We start from the raw sequence: 21,749 nt of genomic DNA, 5'->3' as shown, positions 1-21,749 counted from the left end.
ACCTCCCAGCCTACATCTTTCTCCTGTGCTGGATGCTTCCTGCCCTCCAGCATCAGACTCCAAGTTCTTCAGCTTTGGGACTCGGACTGGCTTCCTTGCTCCTCGGCTTGCAGACGGCCTAATGTGGGACCTCACCTTGTGACTGTGTGAGTTAATACTTCTTAACAAGCTTTCCTTTATATATACATCTATGCTATTATATATACATCTATCCTATTATTTCTGTCCCTCCAGATAACCCTGACTAATATGCCCATGTAATACATTTTTTTTTTAATTTTAAAGAGGTATAGTAGCAAAATTTGAGGAGCCCATTTTCCAAGCTGTCAAAACAGTGTAGAGTCTCTGGGGTCAAAGGGACACGCCCATGTTTGGTGTGGCCATCTCATCTTTGTGTAAGGTAGAGCCCCCGATAGGGGTTTACTATGCACAGAACTGAGAAAGTAGAAAGAAAAATACGGCATTTTGGGAGACTGAGGTGAGGAGATCACTTGAGGTCAGGAGTGAGAGACCAGCCTGGCCAACATGTCTCTAGTAAATATACTAAATCTACTAAATATAAACAGTAGAGAAATCCTGTCTCTACTAAAAATACAAACATTAGCCAGGTGTGGTGGCACATGCCTATAATCCCAGCTAGTTGGGAGGCTGAGGCAGGAGAATCACGTGAACCCAGGAGGTGGAGGTTGCAGTGAACTGAGATCGTGCCACTGCACTCCAGCCTGGGTGACAGAGCAAGACTCTGTCTCAAAAAAGGAAAAAAAAAAAAATGAAAAAGAAAAAGAAAAATATGATTAAACACTGACAACTAATAGTACAAATGGAGAAACACATCTCATTTGTGAAAGAGATGTAACATATTTTGGATTTAAATGACATTCAGGACATACCCATAGCAAAGGAAGAAAATGGCTTTAAATATTCAGATTTCTTTTTAAAGTTGAAATTTGTATGTAAGAGAGCGTTAAAAACCATTCAGATAGAATTTGCTGCCTGAACTGCTCTTATATAAACTGACTCTCAGAAGCAGCAAAATGTGTTGCCAAGAAAACCATAAAATGGTCAAGGAAGCTCTTAGAACTCTGAATGGTCGCAAGTAACTGCACACATCACAACCCAGCTGTGTGTTGACTCGATGGCTTAAAACACACATTTAAAAAAATAACAACTTGTAAAAGGCAAGTCATGAAACATGCTAAAAAAATCAACTTAAAGTCTGTTAAAAATTTAGAAATCAGGAAGCCTTTGTTTTCAACCAAGTAAACATTACTTTTTTTTTTTTGGTGACAGGGTCTCTTTCTGTCACCCAGGCTGGATTGCAGTGGCACTATTATGGCTTGCTGCAGCCTCAACCTCCTGGGTTCAATCAATCCTTCCGCCTCAGCCTCCAAAGTAGCTAGGACTACAGGCGTGCACCGCCAAGCTCAGTTAATTTATTTTTTGTAGAGATGGGGTCTCATCATGTTGCCCAGGCTGGTCTCAAACTCCTGGAATCAAGTGATCTTCCCACCTCAGCCTCCGAAAGTGCAGGGATTACAGGCATGAGCCACTGCACCAGGCCTAAAGGTTATTTTTTAACAATATTATAAAGAAAGCTGGATTTTTTTTTCTCTAGGCTTTGAACACAATCGGAAAAGCTGTCACTGTTTCAGAACCTATGACACATTTGGTGTTCTTACAGCTTGTGGCCCCGGGAAGATGGAACTGTATTGCAACAATTCTAAGATCCACTTTTTTAAAGAAAATATTTTTACATCTCTGAAATATGGGTGTATCTTATAGTTAGTGGCAGGTCCCAGTTTAATTGGCAACAGCCCATAAAATAATGCAGCAGCTCTTAGTGGATGTCTCACAGTGAATCAGCAACGCAGGACGGCTCAAGGCTGTGTGTGCCGTGTTTGTAGACGCGACCTTGACTGAGTGCAGGTAGCCTAGGTCCAACCAAAGGGTTTTTTTTCTAATTTGTTCAAAAGTGTCCTTCCTTCTGTCATCCAGTCTTGCAACGGGATGCATTTGTAATTGTTCTACTCCAACACTGAAAGGATCATCAATATCTTCTATGACTTACTCCTTATTCCACATCTTTGCCACAACTGAAACCGAGACCTCTTTTGCAGAACGTACCCACTCGCAATTTGAAGTCGTTGAAGGAGTGCTTGTTGATGGCATCCAGCTTCCCTACCAGGGCAAAAGCAAACTCCACCATGGTGCCAATGTGCATGTACTGCCGCTCGGGCTCCTGAGAACAAACACACACAGGCAGATGGAAGTTAGAGCATCACAGCTGGAAACTGTTCCCCTTTGTCCCAAACCTGAGCTTTACGCAGAAAGGAATGGTGGCAAATTCTAATGCTACAAGGCACTGCAGACATTCTACAAGAATCAAATCCCATCTCAAGGAAGCACTGTGTGGCCAAGGGGAGACGTTAGGTGCTAGAAGACACTGACTTCCGTGTCTCAGGCCCCCTCAGGCCAAAGGCATCATGCGGGCTAAGGCTGACCACGGGGAACCTGTATCGTATTAGTCCAGAAATCACCAAGGGAAGCTGGCTTTGAGGAGGCGCTGGCGTCTTCTTCCCTCCTTTCCCCTCCACAGCCGGCCTTTGCCTTTCTCTGCGGGGCTCTGGCTCTGGTGGCCTGACCGCTAGGGGGTGCCCGCTCCTTGTCCTTGGGCTGCCAGTGGCGATTGCCCAGTGGGAGGTGCCGTGGAAAAAGAGAGCAGGGAGGAGGCTTGGGGCCTCGTTCCTCCTCCTTCCTCCTCTTCCCTGCTCACTGCAGGCTTTCCACAGGGGTCAGTCTTCTTCACGGAGGACAAGGGCTACTGCCCCGGGTGGCAGCTACTGTCTCTGCACTGCAGCTCTCTCTAGTTCTGGGAACATCCCCCTCCTTTTGCCCTCTTAGGCCTTGAAATGGAGGATTTTAGGCTGAATTGTGTCCCTCCAAGTTCATATGTTAAAGTCCTAACCCCAGTCTCTCAGGATATGACCATATTTGGAGATAGGGTCTTTAAAGGGGTGATTAAGATAAAATGAGCTTATAAGGGTGGGCCCTAATCCAATATGACTGGTGTCCTTTTAAGAAGAGGCAGATAGGATCCAGTCACCCACAAAGGGAAGGCCGTGTGAAGACACAAGGAGAAGAAGGAAAGAGGCCCGACAGGGGGAGAAGAGAGGCCTCAGGAGAGACCAACCTTGCTGACGATTTGATCTTTGGTTTCCAGTCTCCAGAACAGCGAGGCAATTAACTTCTGTGGTTTAACTCCCCCATTTGCAGTACTTTGTTATGGCAGCCTTAGCAAACTAATATAGAGGGTAACAATTTCCTCATTTACTCGTCCTTGAGGGCTGTGTCATCCCACGAGGAGGAGGGAATTACAGAGCTGAAGGAGAGAAGTCCTGAAGATTTCCCAGTGGGAAGAAGTGAACATTTCTATGCAGATTTCCTATTAATTTCTGTTTAACATTCCTGTTACCTGTTTATATTTAACATGAATCTGTAGCACTTACTATATTTATATTTGGAATTTCACCTTTTTAAAAGTTTCTATTTTTTGTTACGTTATTAGTATATGCATAGAATTCATTTAATTCCTTTAAATGTCCTGAAGGTTTCTGCTCCCCCAATACTTAATGATTCTGTGCACCAAAGTGGGGTGGAGCACGGTTTCTGTTCCAGCCTGCCTGCTGGGCTGCTGGGCCTTCGGGGTTTCAATGACATGTGGTCCCAGGCCTGCTGGGCATGGCTGCTTGGCCGAATGGATGTCCGTGTTAGCATGGAAGCCAGTGCCTTGTGTCTTTTCAAGTCGGCATCCCTCATTGGTTTGTGACCTCCACCAGGGTAGAGACTTTGCTCTATTAATCTGTGTCTCCACATTAGAATAAAGTCCCTGACAAAGAAGAGGAACTCAATAAATGCTTATTGAATAACTATACTTAGGTTGGCAGTGGGATCACCAAGAGGAAATGGCTGGGAGGAATGCAGACATGGACTCATTAAGCTTTGGCGTAAGGTCAAAGCTGACCGCTGTGCATTTGAAAAGCACGCACCCAGGAAGGATCGTGAATGTGCCTACTACAGCAGGTGAGGGCTCCAAGGGAAGAAAGGAGAATAGGATACTAGAGGGTTGAGCTGGCAATATGCCCTCGGCTAGGACATGGGTCGGGGGGAGGGGAACCAGCAAGGCACACTGGAAAACAGCTGAGAGACCAGGAGAAATGGAACATGGGGCTGTTGCGGGCCTTAGGCAGTGACTTCTGAGATGAGCGTTGGAGCCCAAAGGGAGCTAAATCAGAGATGAAGAAAGGTCTGGGGACAAAGAGGAGCCACCTGCTGACCTTGGGGGAGCATCCTTTACGGAAAGTGAAGAGAAAGCCCAACTCTCAGTGACTCAGAAGGGACGGGTGAGAAGATAAATGAAGACTGTAGACATAAGCACCTATTCAAGGTGACAACAAGGTAGAGAAAAGCTACTACTAAGGTGGTAGCTAAAGGGGAGAGGAAAATGAAGAAGGGGTTATTCATCTGCTCTACACAGTGTTTAATAAGGAGTGTGCATGGGGATTGCAGTAACGCAGGGTTTCTCAACCTTGGCACCATGGACACTTGAACTGGGTTGAACTGGGTTAATCTCCGCTCTGCGGGCTGTCCCGCACATCACAGCGTGTTTAACACCATCCCTGGCCTCTGCCTACTGGACGTCAGGGGCATCCTTCACCTCTCATTGTGACAACCAGAAATGTCTCCATTGACAATAACAATGCTCCGGGGGGCGGGGGGAGGAGTAAAATTGCTCCCAGTTGAGAATCACTGCACTAAACAGTATAAATATGAATGGAGAAGAAGAATTAAGTCTCTGTTCAAGAGGGAAAGACATCTTCCTATCCTCAGGTGAATTATATCATTCCAGAAAAAGTCAAAGGAAATAGAACTATTGCAGTAAATTCTCAACTTACAGTCATGAGAGAAAAACCATATAACTACAAAATTGGAGCTACAAAGTTGACTGTCAGCTAACTTTGGTGGAATTTCAGAATGTCATTTCTTAACAACAGTTAGTCTTTTCTATCATAGCTTACTAGCATTTTTTTTTTTTTTGTCTCACGACTTATGGGGAAAACCTGATTTGGAGGCTTGTGCAGTCAGTTGGAAAACATCTTGCTCCTTAATAGGAGGCACAAGCTGTTAAATCAACAAGCAAAATCTTGTGTAGTAAAAATTACAACTGTCCAAGTAAGGAGGACATATTTGCCATGGAGAAATGATTTTGCTTTTTACCAAACCAAGGTGCAGCAAACAAGCTCCGCTCCTTGAGAAATTATTGCCCAATCTGTTTTCACACAGTTGGTTTAAACTGGAGGTTTTAAGTGACGTCAGTAATAAAAGAAGAGATTGAGTTCTGGGAATGAAGTTTAATTCAACATCAGTAAGTCATTTGGGCTTAGCAAACCCTAGAAAAAATTATGTTCAGTCTCTAGAAGAACTCAATTCATTTCAACAAGTCTTCGTAAGTTTGGTCTTGATAAATACCTGATGGCAGTATGAAGCAGTTATTTCTCCTATGATCTGAATAATTTGTGTTATATATCCCCAGATATTTAACGGGCTTCCAGCTACACAGAGACTACTCACTCAGTTCCCTGAAACATATTTTATAAACTGGTTGTTTTGGAAGTTTCACCAGCAAGGAACATTGCTTAAAGTAGATGCATGTTTACCAAGATGATTTTATAACCCAAGTGTCTGTTTGGTAATAACTGAGGTAATTTTTTAGGCTAAAATAAACATAACCTTCCTCTTCTGTACTCTCTTTTCCCTCTTCCTTCCATAAATATTCACTGAGCATTTGTTATGTGTCTGGCCCTGTGTTCTATGCTGAAAAACTTCTGGTGTTCAAGTTCCCCTGTATCTGATTTGGAAGATAAATGGGGATTGTTATCTAAGGAGCATTCTGTTCTCCTGACGGGCTTCTAGGAGATCTCATCAGACTTCTCCCAGCTGAGCATAAAAACTGCATACTGTGATAATCAGCTTACCTGGGAGAGGGTTGCCAATGGAATATTGCCTGCATCAGGCAAAAATAGGTTCAGCTCCAGTTTCTTCAATCATTAGCTGTGTGGCCTTGGTAGAGTCATTTAACTTCTCTGGGCCTCAGTTTTCCTCACCTGTTAAATGGGACAATAACGCCCTACCTTTCTTTTATTTTTTTTTGAGATGGAGTCTTGCTCTGTAGCCCAGGCTGGAGTGCACTGGCACCATCTTGGCTCACTGCAACCTCCGCCTCCCAGGCTCAAGCCACTCTCCTGCCTCAGCCTCCCGAGTAACTGGGACTACAGTTGTGTGCCCACCACGCCTGGTTAATTTTTTGTATTTTTAGTACAGAAAGGGTTTCACCATGTTGGCCAGGTTGGTCTCGCACTCCTGAGCTCAGGTGATCCGCCCGCCTTGGCCTCTCAAAGTGCTGGGATTACAGGCACGAGCCACTGCACCCAGCCAACTCCCTACCTCATTGGGTTTCAGTTAAGATTGAATAAATGGATACAAGCAATGCATTCAGCCTGCATCCCTGGGTCTTGGGTCTTAGTCTCCTTCATGATAGTGTAGAGATGCATGTCACTCTGCTTGACATGACAGCCACCTAGGAGGAAGATACTAGTATTGTTTTATGGCTAAGTGTGGTACTTTTTCCTCTTACTTACAGCTTTAACAACGACCAAGGTGTCTGACCTTTTAAGTGTCTTTGAGATTCTCTGTATGTATAGTGAACAGGGACAGTTCATTTTCTTTCAGTTTTGAGTTTCCTGTTAACAGCATGAGAGCAGAAGGAAATTTCTCTCTTCTTCTGACACATCATGACAGCTTTGGTGTTTGCACAAAAATACACAGACTTAGGATTTTTTGCTTTTCATTTCCACAGAGACCTAAGCTATTCTCGATTCTTACCAGTGAAGGGAACTGGGGCTATTAGTTTTAATGGACCCCTTAACTACTATGACACTGGCAGGGACGGTCTCTGAATGACTCCTAGCTTCCTCTCTGGCCCATTTGGCAGGATCCCTCTAATCTTCCCAGATTCTCTGTGCCCACCTCACACAGGAATTGCTGTTTGTACTCCCAGTTCACTTCCAGACTGTAAAACTCTGAGAGCAGTCACCAGCATGTACCTGGAACTTGGCTCAGTCAGTAGAGAAAATGTCTGTTGGATGACACAGCAGCCACATAAAGGTCCTAACTCGGAGTGGTCCTCGGGAGTCAGTGGATGTGGACAGCAAATGTTTCCTGTTCATTGCTTTGTCAGCTCAGTTTTGCCAATAGACTAGGAGGGTGAGGGTAGGAATCTCAGAGGTAGCTCAGATGGAGACTAGGGTCTGATTTGGGGGATGGAGGGAGCAGAATAATGGAGCAAATTCAGCAAGAGCCAGTGGAGCAGGAGGTCACGCTTATGAACTAGTGATGACCTTCAGCCCACAAACCCAGGCCTGCCATTGGATTTGTTTAGATATAATAAGTAAATAAAATTATATATTTATTTTAGATAATATTTGGATAAAATAATTGTTTTTAAAAATAACATAATTGAAAAGAAAGCAAAAACACAGATTTTTTTTTTTTTTGAGACGGAGTCTTGCTCTGTTGCCCAGGCTGGAGTGCAGTGGCAGAATCTTGACTTACTGCAAGCTCCGCCTCCCGGGTTCACACTATTCTCCTGCCTCAGCCTCCCGAGTAGCTGGGACTACAGGCGCCTGCCACCACGCCCGGCTCATTTTTGTATTTTTAGTAGAGATGGGGTTTCACCTTGTTACCTAGGATGGTCTCGATCTCCTGACCTCATGATCCACCCGCCTTGGCCCCTCAAAGTGCTGGGATTACAGGCGTGAGCCACTGCGCCCGGCCCAGATGTTTTTAAGAATAGAAGCAACACCAGTGCTGACACCTTGCTGGAGAACAGCCCCCCTTTCCTCTTGCTCCCCTGCCCTCCCCTCCCTGTCTGTTCCGGGAGTGCAAGTTCTTTCCTTCCAGGTTGTTGGGGGAAATGGGTGTCAACCTGTTAGAAACTGTGAGTAACGGCTAGAGGTACTGCATATTACAGCAATACTACAATCAAAGCATGGGTCTGAATGAAAGTTTCCTTCCCTAAACTTTGCTTTTGATTTCAGTTCCTAGAAAAATTTGTTTGAAAAAGATCAAAACTATTTACATACTTGTTAAGATCAGAGTTATCTCTAATCTTTGATTAGGGCAGATTTCCACATCTGAAAAGCCCCTCAGATGTGGAACAGGTGAGGCTCTGGAGTGTAGCAGAAGGAATGAGGCAATAGGGAGTGGTGTGGACTATAGTAGTAGAGAGAACACTCCCAGTCTAATGAACAGTTGCTTCTATGCTCCAGCTGGCTGTTGTCATCAGGATGAAGATCAGGTAGATAACCCACCAATCAAACAGATAACCCACCTACCAGGTAGATAACTCAGGTAGATAACCCACCAATCAATCAGGTAGTCCACCACCAGGTAGGTAACTCACCAATCAGGTAGATAACCCAGCAATCAAGCAGATAATCCACCAACCAGGTAGATAACCCATCAATCAGGAAAATAACCCACCAAACAGGTAAATAACCCACTAATCAAGCAGAAAACCCACCAACTAGGTAGATAACCCACCCATCAGGCAGATAATCCACCCATCAGGCAGATAACCCACCCATCAGGTAGATAACTCACCAATCAAGCAGATAACCCACCCATCAGGTGGATAACCCACCATTCAAGCAGATAACCCACCAATCAGGTAGATAACCCACCATTCAAGCAGATAACCCACCAATCAGGTAGATAACCCATCAATCAGGAAGATAACCCACCAATCAGGTAGATAACCCATCAATTTTCAGGAGTACCTGGATCATTTTCCAGCAAAATATCCTTTTTAAAAAAAAGCAAAACTCTACAAGTCAAGGAGAACATACCACAGCCACCAGTTTTCTCTAAAGTCCATGGAAAGAAACAAGCAGGGGCTGCAGGTATGAGGCTTAGAAGAGAGTGAGGTCTTGAGGGCAAAACGAAGGGCCATTGAGATGGGCAAACTCTCATTTTCTACCCACCACTAAATCCAAGCCAGGGTGTCTACACCTCAGGGAGTGTGCTCAGGGAATGAATGAAAGCCCATTTCCAGTTTAATATTTCCTTTCTTGACAAATTCCTGTTTCTTTTACAAACAACAATCAGTTCTTACATGTAATGCAACCATTTAGCCACATTGTTGACTTAAGCTTAAAATTGGAATGGATCATTTCATTTAAAAAGTACAAATGAGGCAAAACAGAGCCAGGCACAAAAGCCCTGCCTCACTAGGTGCTGATATACTTCTGTGCACTTGTTTCTCCATGGGTAAGTATGTTGTTACTGCAAACAGAAAATGCCAAGGTAATTACAAATAAAGGCTAAATTGCAAAAGGCCATTACCCAGATAATTTGCCTCTTTTTGGATTTAAGAAAAAGACATTATTCCTTGGGTTACCCTATATATTTTGTAACTGAATATCTTTTGTTGCCAGACTAAAGATTTGGCTAAACAATAAATAGAAAGTATTTTGTTCATAACTAGAGAAGCAAAGGCTTAAGCCCATTTTGGGCAGGTTACAAAAGGTAAAAGTGACATTCATTTCTTATAAAAGTAACTAATATTAGCATGAATATTTATCAGGTATGTTATTTTCCCCAAATCAATTGTAATGAACTTTCCTTTCAGAATACATTCATTGCACTTCAAAATATTTCTAGGATGCCCTTATAAAGAATCTAATTAAATGCTCTAATCACAAATAGCACATACAGTACTGAGAGAATTTCCCTCCATGGATATGACTACATATAATATTTCAATGTCCCAAAACTCTTATCTCTGTTCTATTTGAGTCAGCAATGGTACCAATATGCAAAACACGGTACAAACCACAACTATATTATTATTACTGTTAACATTTTTATTACTTACTATGCCCATGGAGTCGATTAAGTATTTTGCATATTAAATATAGTCTTCTCAACAGCCTCATGCAATGGGCATGATCACCATTTCATGCGTAAGGTAACAGAAGTGCAGAACACTTAGCTATAATAGTAAGTAACAAGCAGTTTCATTTGATAATCATGCTCTTTCAACTCTATCCTGAAAACAGTCATGTGTTAACAACAGTGGCTGGGTTTGAAGTCAGTAAGCCATTCAACGATAACTAAGAAGACAAGTTTCATTGCTGGGGCAGCTGAGGGTGGAGGAATGGGGCTCCTGGCAAGGGATTTGCTAAAGGGCTGGGAGCAGCGATGAGTGAATAGGATAGATACAAATGTAGGGGTGCAGGGATGCTCAGGAAAGGGTGGGGGCTGGTGGAGGGGCAGGTGAGCCAAGGACAACAGGAAGCAGCACCAGAGAGGCTGCCGTGCGGAGCTCTGGACAGACAGATACACCCAGGTCTGAGTCCTACTCTATGGCTACTTGTTTTCCCTAGAACATGGAGAAAGTTACTTGACTGCTCCGTGCCTCAGTTTCTCCATCTTTAAAATGGGCAAAGAGTTTTACTACTTACCTCCTAGGCTTGTTGTAAGGGCTCAGGAGCCATTCAGTAAAGGTTCAACAAGGTCAGGGAAAGAATTTAGAGGGTTTGCATTGGAAGTGGCAGGTTTGTAAAACAGTGAAGGAAGCTAAACACTGTCTGGGAGGTGGAGTGGGCACAGATGCAATCACTCCCTGAACAAACACGGGTGATCATTTAAAGGCCCTGCTGGGGACTTTGAAGGCCACTGCATAACACATAGCACCTGTTACAGTCTGGATGGTGGCTAAGAAACATACACACACTGCCAGGAAAGTTGAAAATGACAGGTAGCAAACAGTGAAGAAAGGAAATAAGATCTGGACTCAGACAGCTAGGTAAGGCAAAGCTCCCTAGGTCGGGGCACGGGAAAGCCTTCTGTGAAAGTTGGAGCCTTGGCATTCTGATGAGTGAGATTCTGAAAGGCTCCTTGACCAGGCAGGGCATCTTCTGTGAGCATCAGAATCACCTCGGTAAACTAGTGGAAATGGGGGTCCCCAGCCCACCCCAGAGACACAGCAGGCTTGAGGCTGTCCCTGGAAACCACTGTAACAACCACCACAGGTGGTGCTGCTACAAGTCATGGGTGCACCATACCTGGAGAGCATGTGGATAGGACCCAGGTTGGTCTGCACAAAAGCACATGCGTGTTTGAGGGCTGGTGTAGAGACTGTAGGGAGAGGTAGGGGATGGGTCAGGGCAGTGGGCTGAGGCAGAGGGTTGGGGCCCTGTTTCCAAAGTGGGGAGGACAAGAAGAAAATGGCAGTAGTGTTAGAAAGCAGGGTGTCTATAGGAAGCTGCAAGTGATCCAAGTCTGGCCCAATGGTCAAGATAGCGGATAGAGGTTTTAGTGGAGATCGAATGTGCAGAGGGGATAGATAAAGTCTTAGGAGAGGTCCCTGATAGAGAACAGGGGTTGGGGAAAGAATATTACAACGTCTCACAGAGAGGGAGCACAGGCTGGGGCCAGACAATGGAAGGGCTCAAAAGCCAAGGGAGGATTACCAGGCAAAGGCAACGGCCATCCACAGACAGGGCGTCACCCAGGGCGAATGCTCAGAATATGTGATTGGACTGGAATTTTGGAATCTGGAAGTGTTTTTTTGGTCATTAAGAGTAGAATTCCTGATGGCATTGGTGAGGCAGGATTGTGGAGGTGTAGAGAGAAAGTAGAAGGTGAAAGATAAAGGCAGTGGCTATGGACTCTCAGTCTATAAAGTGTGGCTGTGGAAAGGAAGAGAAAAGACCTAGAGACTTTTCTTGAACATCCAGGAGACTGGGTCTGATGGAGGCAGAGTTAGGGTCAGGAAGAACAGGCAGACACGCACCCTGGGCTGTAGAGTGACACTGATTGTGGAACAGGTCTTCATGTGGTGGTGCCTCGGAAGATCTCCCACTCCGAGGCCCTGCCAAAGTATTGTTAGTTGGCTGTCCAAGAGCAAAGGGCTGGCGTGGATGTGATCAGGTGAAGTGCTTCTGACGGCCCTCATTAGATGAGCTGGAGAAGCCTCCAAGTCATAACTGGATGAGGGTGAGGTAAGTGAGGCACTCACCTCAGGAGTGAAACTTCAGAAGGAGAAAGAAGCTCAGCAATCATGAGAAATAATATGCTAGTGCAATATTTTTAAAAATCAAAATCAATGCAGAAAAATTCAAGATGAACTAAAATAATGAAATTTTAAATAAAGATACTGCTGTGGACAGGATTGTGTCTTCCCTAAAATTTATATGTTGAAGTGCTGACCTCCCAGGTGACTGTACTGAAGACAGGGTTTTGTTAGGAGGTAATTATGGTCAACTAAGATGATAAGGGTGGAGCTCCGATCCAACAGAACTGGTGCCCTCTTTAAAGTGGAAGAGAAACCAGCTCACTCTCTGTCTCTGTCTCTCTCTCTCTCTCCCCCCTCCATGGGAGGCCTAAGAGAAGTGAGAAGGCTGCTGTGTGCAAGACAGAAAAGGAGCCCTCAGCAGACACCTAATCAGCCAGCACCTCAGTCCTGAATTTCCCAGCCTTCAGAACTGTGAGAAATAAATTTCTATCATTTAAGCCACCCAGCCTGTGGTATTCTGCCTGGCAGGCCAAGCAGACTAAGACACATAGGTCCTGACAGTGTTGTGCTGAGCATCTTAGAGCCTGAGGCAGTAAGAAAAATGCCTGTCTCTATACATGTCTTAATGTTATTTTTTTTTAATGGTCAATGTTTTCTAGAACATTAAAGGCATTGGAGGAGCATATATTTGTTTCCATGAAAGCCAGGAAAGTAAAACTGTAATTAGTTCTGGTTTGGGTTATAAATAGAATATTTAAAATTAAAAGAATGTTGTACATTTTAATATCTCGATTTTACATTTTTTTTCAATTTTTTTAACACTTTAATGTTCTGGAAAAAACCCTAACCATTATAAATCTACAACACCATGCAGAGGGTACAGCAGTTTTCCTTTGGCCACAGACTCCATGATGGCTTGAGAGGGTGTTGCTCAGAATTCAAAGGCAAGGTTCTTCTGGGGTTTCTTTTATGGCTTGTTTCTTTTATTTTCTTTATTACTGAAGTAATGCATACTCATTAAAAAATAATAATCTGAAGGCAACCACCTGAAGAGGAGAACCAATGGAATACATATCACTCCAATTAACTGGAAGAATGCTAGGGTTCCATCTTGAGTCAGACGTCTATCCACGTTCTACTCTTTGCCCATGAATGCATGAATGTTAAGCGGGAAACTAGGACTCTCTCCTGATATTCCTGGAAGAGGGAGCTCTGTTATGGTGCCTGCTGCCTCTCTCCCCAGTCTGACTCTTCCCATGGGAGGTGGTTATGGGAGAGGGGCTCATACATGATACTCAACCCTTCTCTTTGAGAACCTGCCTGTCCACAGAAAGTGTGTTCTGGTAAGTGCAGTTTCTCTGTGGTCTGCCCAGCAGAGGGCAGGCTCCACAGCAAAGGCCACTGTCCTGAGGGGAAAGGAGGTCTTTTTTACAGGCCCCTACTAATATTCCAACAAGTTACACAAGCATGTCTACATACATGCTGTCCCTCTCTCTCTCTCTCTCACACACACACACACATGAGAAAATCTCGAAAACCTTAGTTGATTGAAGATATTCAATTTTGCCCAAATGACCTTTTCAATGAAATTTCCATGTGGCCAACTTGTTTTTTGACCACATTATTTTATTTTAATTCATTTTTTTAGATGTGGGGTCACTCTGTCACACAGGCTGGAGTGCAGTGGTACGAACTCAGTTCACTGCCACCTCCACCTCCCAGGCTCAACCATCCTCCCATCTCAGCCTCTTGAGTAACAGGGACCACAAGTGCATGCTACCACACCTGGCTATTTTTTTTTTTTTTTTTTTTTTTTGTATTTTTGGTAAAGACGGGGTTTCACTATGTTGCCCAGGTTGGTCTGGAACTCCTGAGCTCAAGAGATCCACCCACCTCGGCCTCCCAAAGTGCTGGGATTACAGACGTGAGCCACCGCACATGGCCTTGACTATATTCTTTTACATCAAAAGACCTGGATCCATTCTTACTGAGTCTCCTCCAAATAACTAGCTTTCATCTTCTACTTCATTGTGGATTTATCTGGTAACAAGCAGCTACTGATTGGTTTTTCTTCTCCTGTTGGCCAGCAGAAGGAGTTCTGTGAACAGATCCTCTGGCTCTAAGAAGTCTGGAATTTTCATCTTCTCTCATAGGACCTTGACCCTGAGCTTTAGGTTGTACAAAATATACAGTTCTTGGGGCATTTCATGGCTGTTTTGGTCCCAGGGTGGTTTGTGGATGGGGTTGAGGCTCACCTGTGCCGTTAAGTGGCCAACACGTCTTACCTGGGAGTGCTCCTGGCTGGGCACAGCGCTCAGACCTGTTGCTGCCATGTATGTGCTGCCAATGGTCTTAATCTTTTCAACTCCACTGAATTTTGGCTTGGAAAGAAGCTGTGAAGCAATGACAACCATCCAGTTACTCAGCTGGATGCTGACCTGAAGCTGAGCATTTTATAGAGACATTCTCAAATGCTGGTTCACAGTAATGCCGTGACTTGTTTCAACCACTGCGTATGCACCCTTGGGCCCTGGGCTTTTCCAGGAATGAAAACTTCATGTATTTCATACAGCGCATGTCCTTGGAGGAAAGTACAGCATAATGATTTACTTCCAAGGAACACGAATTAGCATTCAAACTTTGCTAGTGAAGGAACCAAGATGAATTATGATGCAAATGATGATGGGCTTGAATAAATTTCCTGACTATGTATTTGAAAGGCATAAATATAAAATTATGATTCAATGAGTGAGCTCTTTCTTGCATGGTCAGAATGATTTATGATCAATTATTAGTGCTGAGGACTGGCTTTTGCCCTCTGAGTGCTTGAGGTGGATGGAATAAAGATCTAGAATGGTTGTCATCAGCCCTAGCCTTATATATGTATTAGAAAGAGAAACCAGCTCTCTCTCTCTCTCTCTTTCCCCCCCTCCATGGGAGGCCTAAGAGAAGTGAGAAGGCTGCTGTTTGCAAGACAGAAGAGGAGCCATACGATATACATGTGTGTGTGTGTATATATATATACACACACACACATATATACAAATATACACACACAGAGATATATAAATATATACACACACATATATATAAATATATACACACATATATATAAATATACACACACAGATATATATAAATATACACACACATATATAAATATATACACACACATATATATATAAATATACACACACAGAGATATATAAATATACACACACACATATATAAATATATACACACACATATATAAATATACACACAGATATATGTAAATATATACACACACATATATATAAATATATACATACACATATATATATAAATATATATATATATATATATATATATATTCGAGACAGAGTCTTGCTCTGTCACCCTAGCTGGAGTGCAGTAGTGTGATCATAGCTCAGTGCAGCCTCCATCTTCCAGGCTCAAGTGAACCTCCTGCTTCAGACTCCCAAGAGGCTGAGATCACAGGCATACACTACCATGTGCAGCTAATTTAAAAATTATTTTGCAGAGACAGGGTCTCCCTATGTAGCCCAGGCTGGTCTCAAACTCCTGGGCTCAAGCGATCCTCCCACCTTGGCCACCTAAAGTGCTAGGATGACAGGCACAAGCCACCACAGCTGGCCCGAGCCCTACTATTTCTTGTCTTGGAATTAGTTATCAGCGTCCCACTTGACTCCTCCTTAATCTGCTGAGTTAGGCTTTCAGCTGGGATGGAGGAAAGGTAGGGATAAGAACGGAAGCTGTAGGAAGGAAGAGGAATGGGCTTGCACATGAAGGATGCCCTGGAAGGTCTATACCCGCTCAGGAGGGCAGGGCTCAAATGGCGCTGACCGGAGACCAAGAGCGTTTTCTTGCCCCTCCCTTGGATCTCTTGATTTCAGAGGAGATTCCTCCAGGATTACATATCTAATAATTTAAGACAGATGAGCAAATCCCTGTATCACCTATCCACATATCCACTGTCACTCATTCGTTAGTACTGGGGAATGTTTATTTCACTGAGGAGCAGCTGAGACCCCCAGCCGCTATTTGTCATGATGCACCCAGGATCACAGTGGTAATCGCTGACAGTCATTACGTCACCATGAATATCTAGCATCGACCTCACAGTGATGATGTGGTGACAGAAAGTGCACAGGGCCCACAAGACATTTAGGAGGTTTGCCTGAAACCACCGTGTTATGTAATCTCATCACTGTATTTCAAAATTCCATGAATCATCATTAACATATGCTCCTGGACAGATGTCAATTTTCTTCTATTTTGCAAGATAGTGATAAGAATAGTGTGGCTGCAATATCCTTAAACCAGAGGGGCGTTTGTTCTTACTGGGAAATAGAACACACTATTCTCTATGTAGAAAGTTGAAAAATAACATCTATTTCAAATTCTAAAACAGACACTCTGTCCCTTCTAAAGTATGTTGTATTATCCCCCCATACAGATTATATTTTTAAGAAAATGTCATCCATGCATAGTGCAAGTTGATATCTGACAAAGGCATTGAAGTAGGCACAGACACACCAATAGTCTATTATAATTCATTATCTTTTTATGTAGAAAGGGATGGGCAAGTATTTTACCTCGAATTCAAGCCTTTGTAGAGAATCCACTAGCACACTGGATACACATTTGATTTAACAGATTTTGGTAGCTGTTCCTAGCAGTCATACCAGCTTCAAAAATACAATGTATTTGTCTACCTTAAATTAGTCAGAGACCTAAATAAAGCAAAAGGCTTTAATGCCATCTGCCAGAAATTATGCCAAAGGACAAGTTTTTTTGGGATAGGCCACTATCCTGAAGTAACTTCAAGTGCACAGGTGTGAGACTGGGTGTACTGCTGCCCTTCGAGGGCAACTCTCAGTACCTACATCATCAAAGTCAGCGATGATCTCGTTCAGGAGCCGAAGGCATTCCAAGCCCTCCTTGTTCACGTCAGATTCTGTATAAAATTCTTTGAAATCCGGAATGGAGGCAAACATGACGCAGACGCAGTCATAGGACTGGTGGTATAGCTCCTGCTTGGGAGAAAAGCAAGAGCTGATCACTAGGAGACTGACCTTTAAACAGAAACACTCCACAGGCAAGTGGCTTGTTTATGCCAGGATTCACACAGACATCGCCCAAATGCCTACTCCACTTGCCCCACCCCAGCCGCGGCCCAATCCAGATGCTGCCGCTGCTCGCAGGGGAAAGCTTCTAATGAGCTGGATTCAGGCCACTACCAGTTAAGAAGAGGTGCCTTGCCAGTTAAACCTCTCTGTCATATTGACTTGAGACAATGACAACAGACCACGGAGTTCTGGCTTAGTAAAAAGTGTCCTTTAAACAACTGAAGGGAAACAAAATAATTTCCCAAACTCTCAGATTGTCCTGAAATAACTCGTTATGGCTATAGTATTTGGATGGGAGTCTTGATGAATTTTCCTCTTCAGTGTCTCCTGAAAACAGCATATGGAATTCATCAAGTTACTTCTTATTACACCAGAAAGAACCAATAGAGCTCCTCAGTCTACTTATTTATATTATATTAGACACTGACTATATTTATTCATGATATTCTTTTGTTTTTAAATAGGAAGAAGCTCATAGTTCTTTATCCACAGACATGAGTTAAATTGCAGTGTCTTGTAAACACAATTTCAAGGTGTTTCCATAATTTTCCCAACACCGTGACACCTTCGAATTCAATGAAGGTTCCAGAAAGGAAGAGTTGTTAGGTGGTCTTGGGGGCTAGTCCTAGGTGTGGAGGATCTGCCCTTCCACTGGCAAGGGCTCCTCAGACCCCTGAGATGGCCCTAACACAGGCAGACTAGCCGGGGCCACTGTGGACGCAGTGCAGCATGGGAAATGCTTTCTTCTCCAGGAAAGGTGAGGAGAGTTCTGTTAAACAAGATGGCTGACCTCTGAGGGGAGGGAAAAATGGTTGGTGCTTCCTGTGTGTCTGGCAGGGCGAGGGAATCCATTCTACATGAACATTATCAGTAAGCCCTGCTCTTTGGGGCACCCAGATGAACTCCTTTGCAGAGAGCAAGCACTTAAATAGTATTATAACTCCAAGGTTTGGTGGCACCTCAGAGGAACTGTTCTTTCCCCAGGGAGGTCCCATCACAAACCCATCAGAGCCAGGGCAACCCAACTGAAGGCCACAACAGTTTTGAGAAAAAGATGGACTCGTGTCCTTTTCTGGTTCTCAGGACCAGCCACTCTGTAATCCCTACTACTGCCTCAAGATCTGTACAAAGTACATGAACAACGAAATCAAGGTTTTCTTTTCTATTTTGTGCTCAATATGATTGTGCTGGTTTCTTGTGCAGAATTGTGTTTTCTCTCTCTCTGCAAAGTTGCCTTTGTGAACACTCATATCCTCGGTAGACAGCCTATGACAGCCAAGGCACAGCGCTGGCAATGCTGACTGCAGCCAGGGGTCAGAGAACAGGGATGAGAACCCCCTAGGATCTTGTGTGAGTTAAAAATGTCAGTTTTATAAAAATGGTATAAACTCCACTGACGTCCCTGTGCTTGAGGAAAAGGGTGCATCTAGCCAGGGGAGGACATATTTTCTTTTTTTTTTTTTTTTGAGACAAAATCTCACTCTATTGCCCAGGCTGGAGTGCAATGGCGTGATCTTGGCTCACTGCAACCTCCACCTCGCGGATCCAAGCGATTCTCCTCCCTCAGCCTACTGAGTAGCTGGTATTACAGGTGTGCACCACCATGCCCAGCTAATTTTTTTTATTTTAGTAGAGACAGGGTTTCACCATGTTGGCCAGGCTGGTCTCGAACTCCTGACCTCGTGATCCACCCGCCTTGGCCTCCCAAAGTGCCAGGATTACAGGTGTGAGCCACCGCACCCAGCCAAGGACATATTTTCTATATCCTGCATTTCCCCACTCTCTGCTGACACTGTCCAGAGTGCTCTTTGGGGAATGATAATGATGACAAGAATAAGCACAATAATAGCCAGCACTTACTGAGCGCTCACCACATGGTAGGATGGGCACCTCTCTGAACACTTTACGTGCATGAACTCACCACAACTACAACCCTGTGAGGCTGGTACTAGAGTTTTCCATCTACAAATAAAGAAACTGAGGCACAGAGGGGTTACATTACTTGCCCAAGGCTGGAGTTATCAAGTCTGACAGTAGAATCCACCCTTGTAAATACTACACTTTATCAAGTCTCCGGGATGATCATGGGCTTCGCTGCTCAGTTTGGGGGTAGCACAGGGCCTCTGACACTTGCGGGTCCTGTCACTTTACCTTTGTATTTTCCTCTGGAGTCTTTAAGGGTGTCTGGGAGTTGGAGATGATGAAATGCAAGACTGAACTGATGGGCAGTTTGGATCTGACATGTCATTTCATTACACAGGACCAAAATGGGGCTGCACGGGAGAATCTCTAATGGGACTTCCAAGAGCGCAGGTGCCTGGGCCTCCCCACTGACCAAATGACCCTCATCCCCTAGGCTGGGCTCCAAGCACAGGCATTGTTTTGGAAAGTTCCCTGGGTTATTCTGCTGTTCAGCCTTGATTAAGAATGACAGACTACATGAGGAAATGGAGCTCAGGGGAGCTGCAGTTGCCACCAAGGCTCTCAGCTGGCTAAGGGGAAGGGCCAGGACCAATCCCTGCATTCTCTGCAGGCCGTGAATGCTTCTGGGGAGCTTGGACTACAAACTGATCACCCACTTTCTTTGGCAGAGTGGTCTCTTGGAAGCTCTGAGGGAATGCCCAGGGTGAGCTCAGGTCACTGCTCACCTGGTCCTCAGATTCAGGGCTTCCATAAGACTATAGCTACTGGGAAACCAGGGAAACTTCTAGGCTTCTGAAATTCTCTGGAGCCTGTGAAACTTGGAGGGCTGAGAACCATGCACTGAACTCATGAGAGGTTCCCTCATGTGGTTGCATTGGGTGTGGGGCCAGAGAGGATTGCATGCTGACGGGTAGATGACCTGAGATTGTCTTAGACTTCCAGAGGACCTGGGGGCTGGAGTAGGGCAGGTGGGCAGCCTTTGAAGATAATTTGGAATTCAAGGTCTAGAATGGGTGACCCATGTCAGCATATGGCTACCCAAAAGTATTACTGAGCTTTAGAATTGAAAGTGAGTTTAGACGTCTCCTCAACATTCATTCACATGTAACCATTCTGTTGAACAAGCTCAAGGCATGAAAAAATAATCACAAAGCAACTGCGTTTCTGTGGCCACTACCCCTTTCAGTTTTTGGAGTGTGGCTAGATCTTCCCTATCTTGGACGAACACTCGGGACTACCCTGTGGCCCTGCATGTCACTGTGTGTAATGCAAGGTCCTCTCATCCATAATTAGAGGCCCCAGTCCAAGAAATAGTCAAAACTTGGCAGGGCGCGTTGGCTCACGCCTGTAATCCCAGGACTTTGGGAGGCCGAGGTGGGCGGATCAGGAGGTCAGGAGATTGAGACCACGGTGAAACCCTGTCTCTACTAAAAATACAAAAAATTAGCCAGGCACGGTGGTGGGGGCCTGTAGTCCCAGCTTCTCGGGAGGCTGAGGCAGGAGAATGGCGTGAACCCGGGAGGTAGAGCTTGCAGTGAGCCGAGATCGTGCCACTGCACTCCAGCCGGGGTGACAGAGCAAGACTCCGTCTCAAAAAAAAAAAAAAAAAAGAAAAGAAATAGTCAAAACTCTTGCCCTCGTTGTACCTGTGGCTTGTGCCCTTCCCCAGTGTGGGCCTTTTGCAAGTGGAGAAGGGGGATCAGTTGGTTTCTACTCTCTCTCCACCACTCCTCCACTCTTCCTAACTTGCTAGCTGGGTTTTCCAAACCATCCAGAATGGAGAAGAGGGGAAGGAGGAAGAGGCTGCGAGGCAGGACAGCTTCCTATTAACTGCATCCTGCTCCCTGAATACTCAAACCTGGCTTTCCTCCTGTGGATGTTTTCATGGGTTTTTGGAAGACTCCCTGCCATTTCGCCCATCCCTGGACATCCCCTCAACCCTGAGTCTTCTATGATGGAGGCCATGCACATCCCTCCTGCTCCTCACTACCCTCTCAGGTCCGGGCTTGTGGGCTATTTCTTTGAGTTTCTCTGTGGAGGTGCCTTCACCTCCCACTGCCTTCCCCCCATTCCCCAGGCAGCTTTGTAACATTGGATCTAAAACAACCCTACACCAATTCTCTTTTTCTTGCTTGATCCTTGGGCAACACTGAGCACCCTTTGCTGTCCAAACAACTGACAGTCCAGCCATGTCCCAAACCACAGCTCCCCACCCTGTGTGCCCAGATGCCCCATCAGCACCTGCATTCAGTGTTTCCAAGTATCAGAACCTGCCTGCTATTGGTGTCCCCCAGTTGGAGATGCTTCCCAGGACCACTCAGAGACTCAAGTCATGGGGTGCTCCCAGGCTGAGCAGTTCTGGCCTGTTCACAAGGCTGGAAGTGAGGGGGGATCCCCACCTTCCCCTCTAGGAGGGGGCTCATCCCCACTACATTCTACCCAAACCCTCTTTCAACCTCTAGTCTTCTGGCCAATTCATAAGCTCCCTGCAGGTCAAGGAAGGCGTTTGTAAGCTCTGCACACTGTTTAATGCCTCCTTTGGAATAAGAGAGCAAGTG

At 44.8% G+C, this 21,749-nt stretch overlaps 1 protein-coding gene across 3 annotated transcripts in view; it reads right to left on the bottom strand.

Moving 5' to 3' along the window:
• The window catches only part of ADCY2 (adenylate cyclase 2), a 435,133-nt gene that overhangs the window by 8,361 nt on the left and 405,023 nt on the right, over nt 1-21,749 (bottom strand). For all 3 annotated transcript variants that reach the window (XM_016952932.4, XM_054684164.2, XM_016952933.4), the window contains 3 exons: nt 17,026-17,172; nt 14,422-14,529; nt 2,125-2,239 (listed from right to left, as the gene is read on the bottom strand). In XM_016952932.4, coding sequence (XP_016808421.1) covers nt 2,125-2,239; nt 14,422-14,529; nt 17,026-17,172 — 370 coding nt within the window. The remainder of the gene's footprint in view (nt 1-2,124; nt 2,240-14,421; nt 14,530-17,025; nt 17,173-21,749) is intronic.

Source organism: Pan troglodytes, chromosome 4, assembly GCF_028858775.2.
Source record: "Pan troglodytes isolate AG18354 chromosome 4, NHGRI_mPanTro3-v2.0_pri, whole genome shotgun sequence".
In the NCBI taxonomy this organism is placed as follows: domain Eukaryota; kingdom Metazoa; phylum Chordata; class Mammalia; order Primates; family Hominidae; genus Pan; species Pan troglodytes.
The sequence above is the reverse complement of the archived record's forward strand: the minus strand, read 5'-3'. Positions and strand labels throughout refer to the sequence as shown.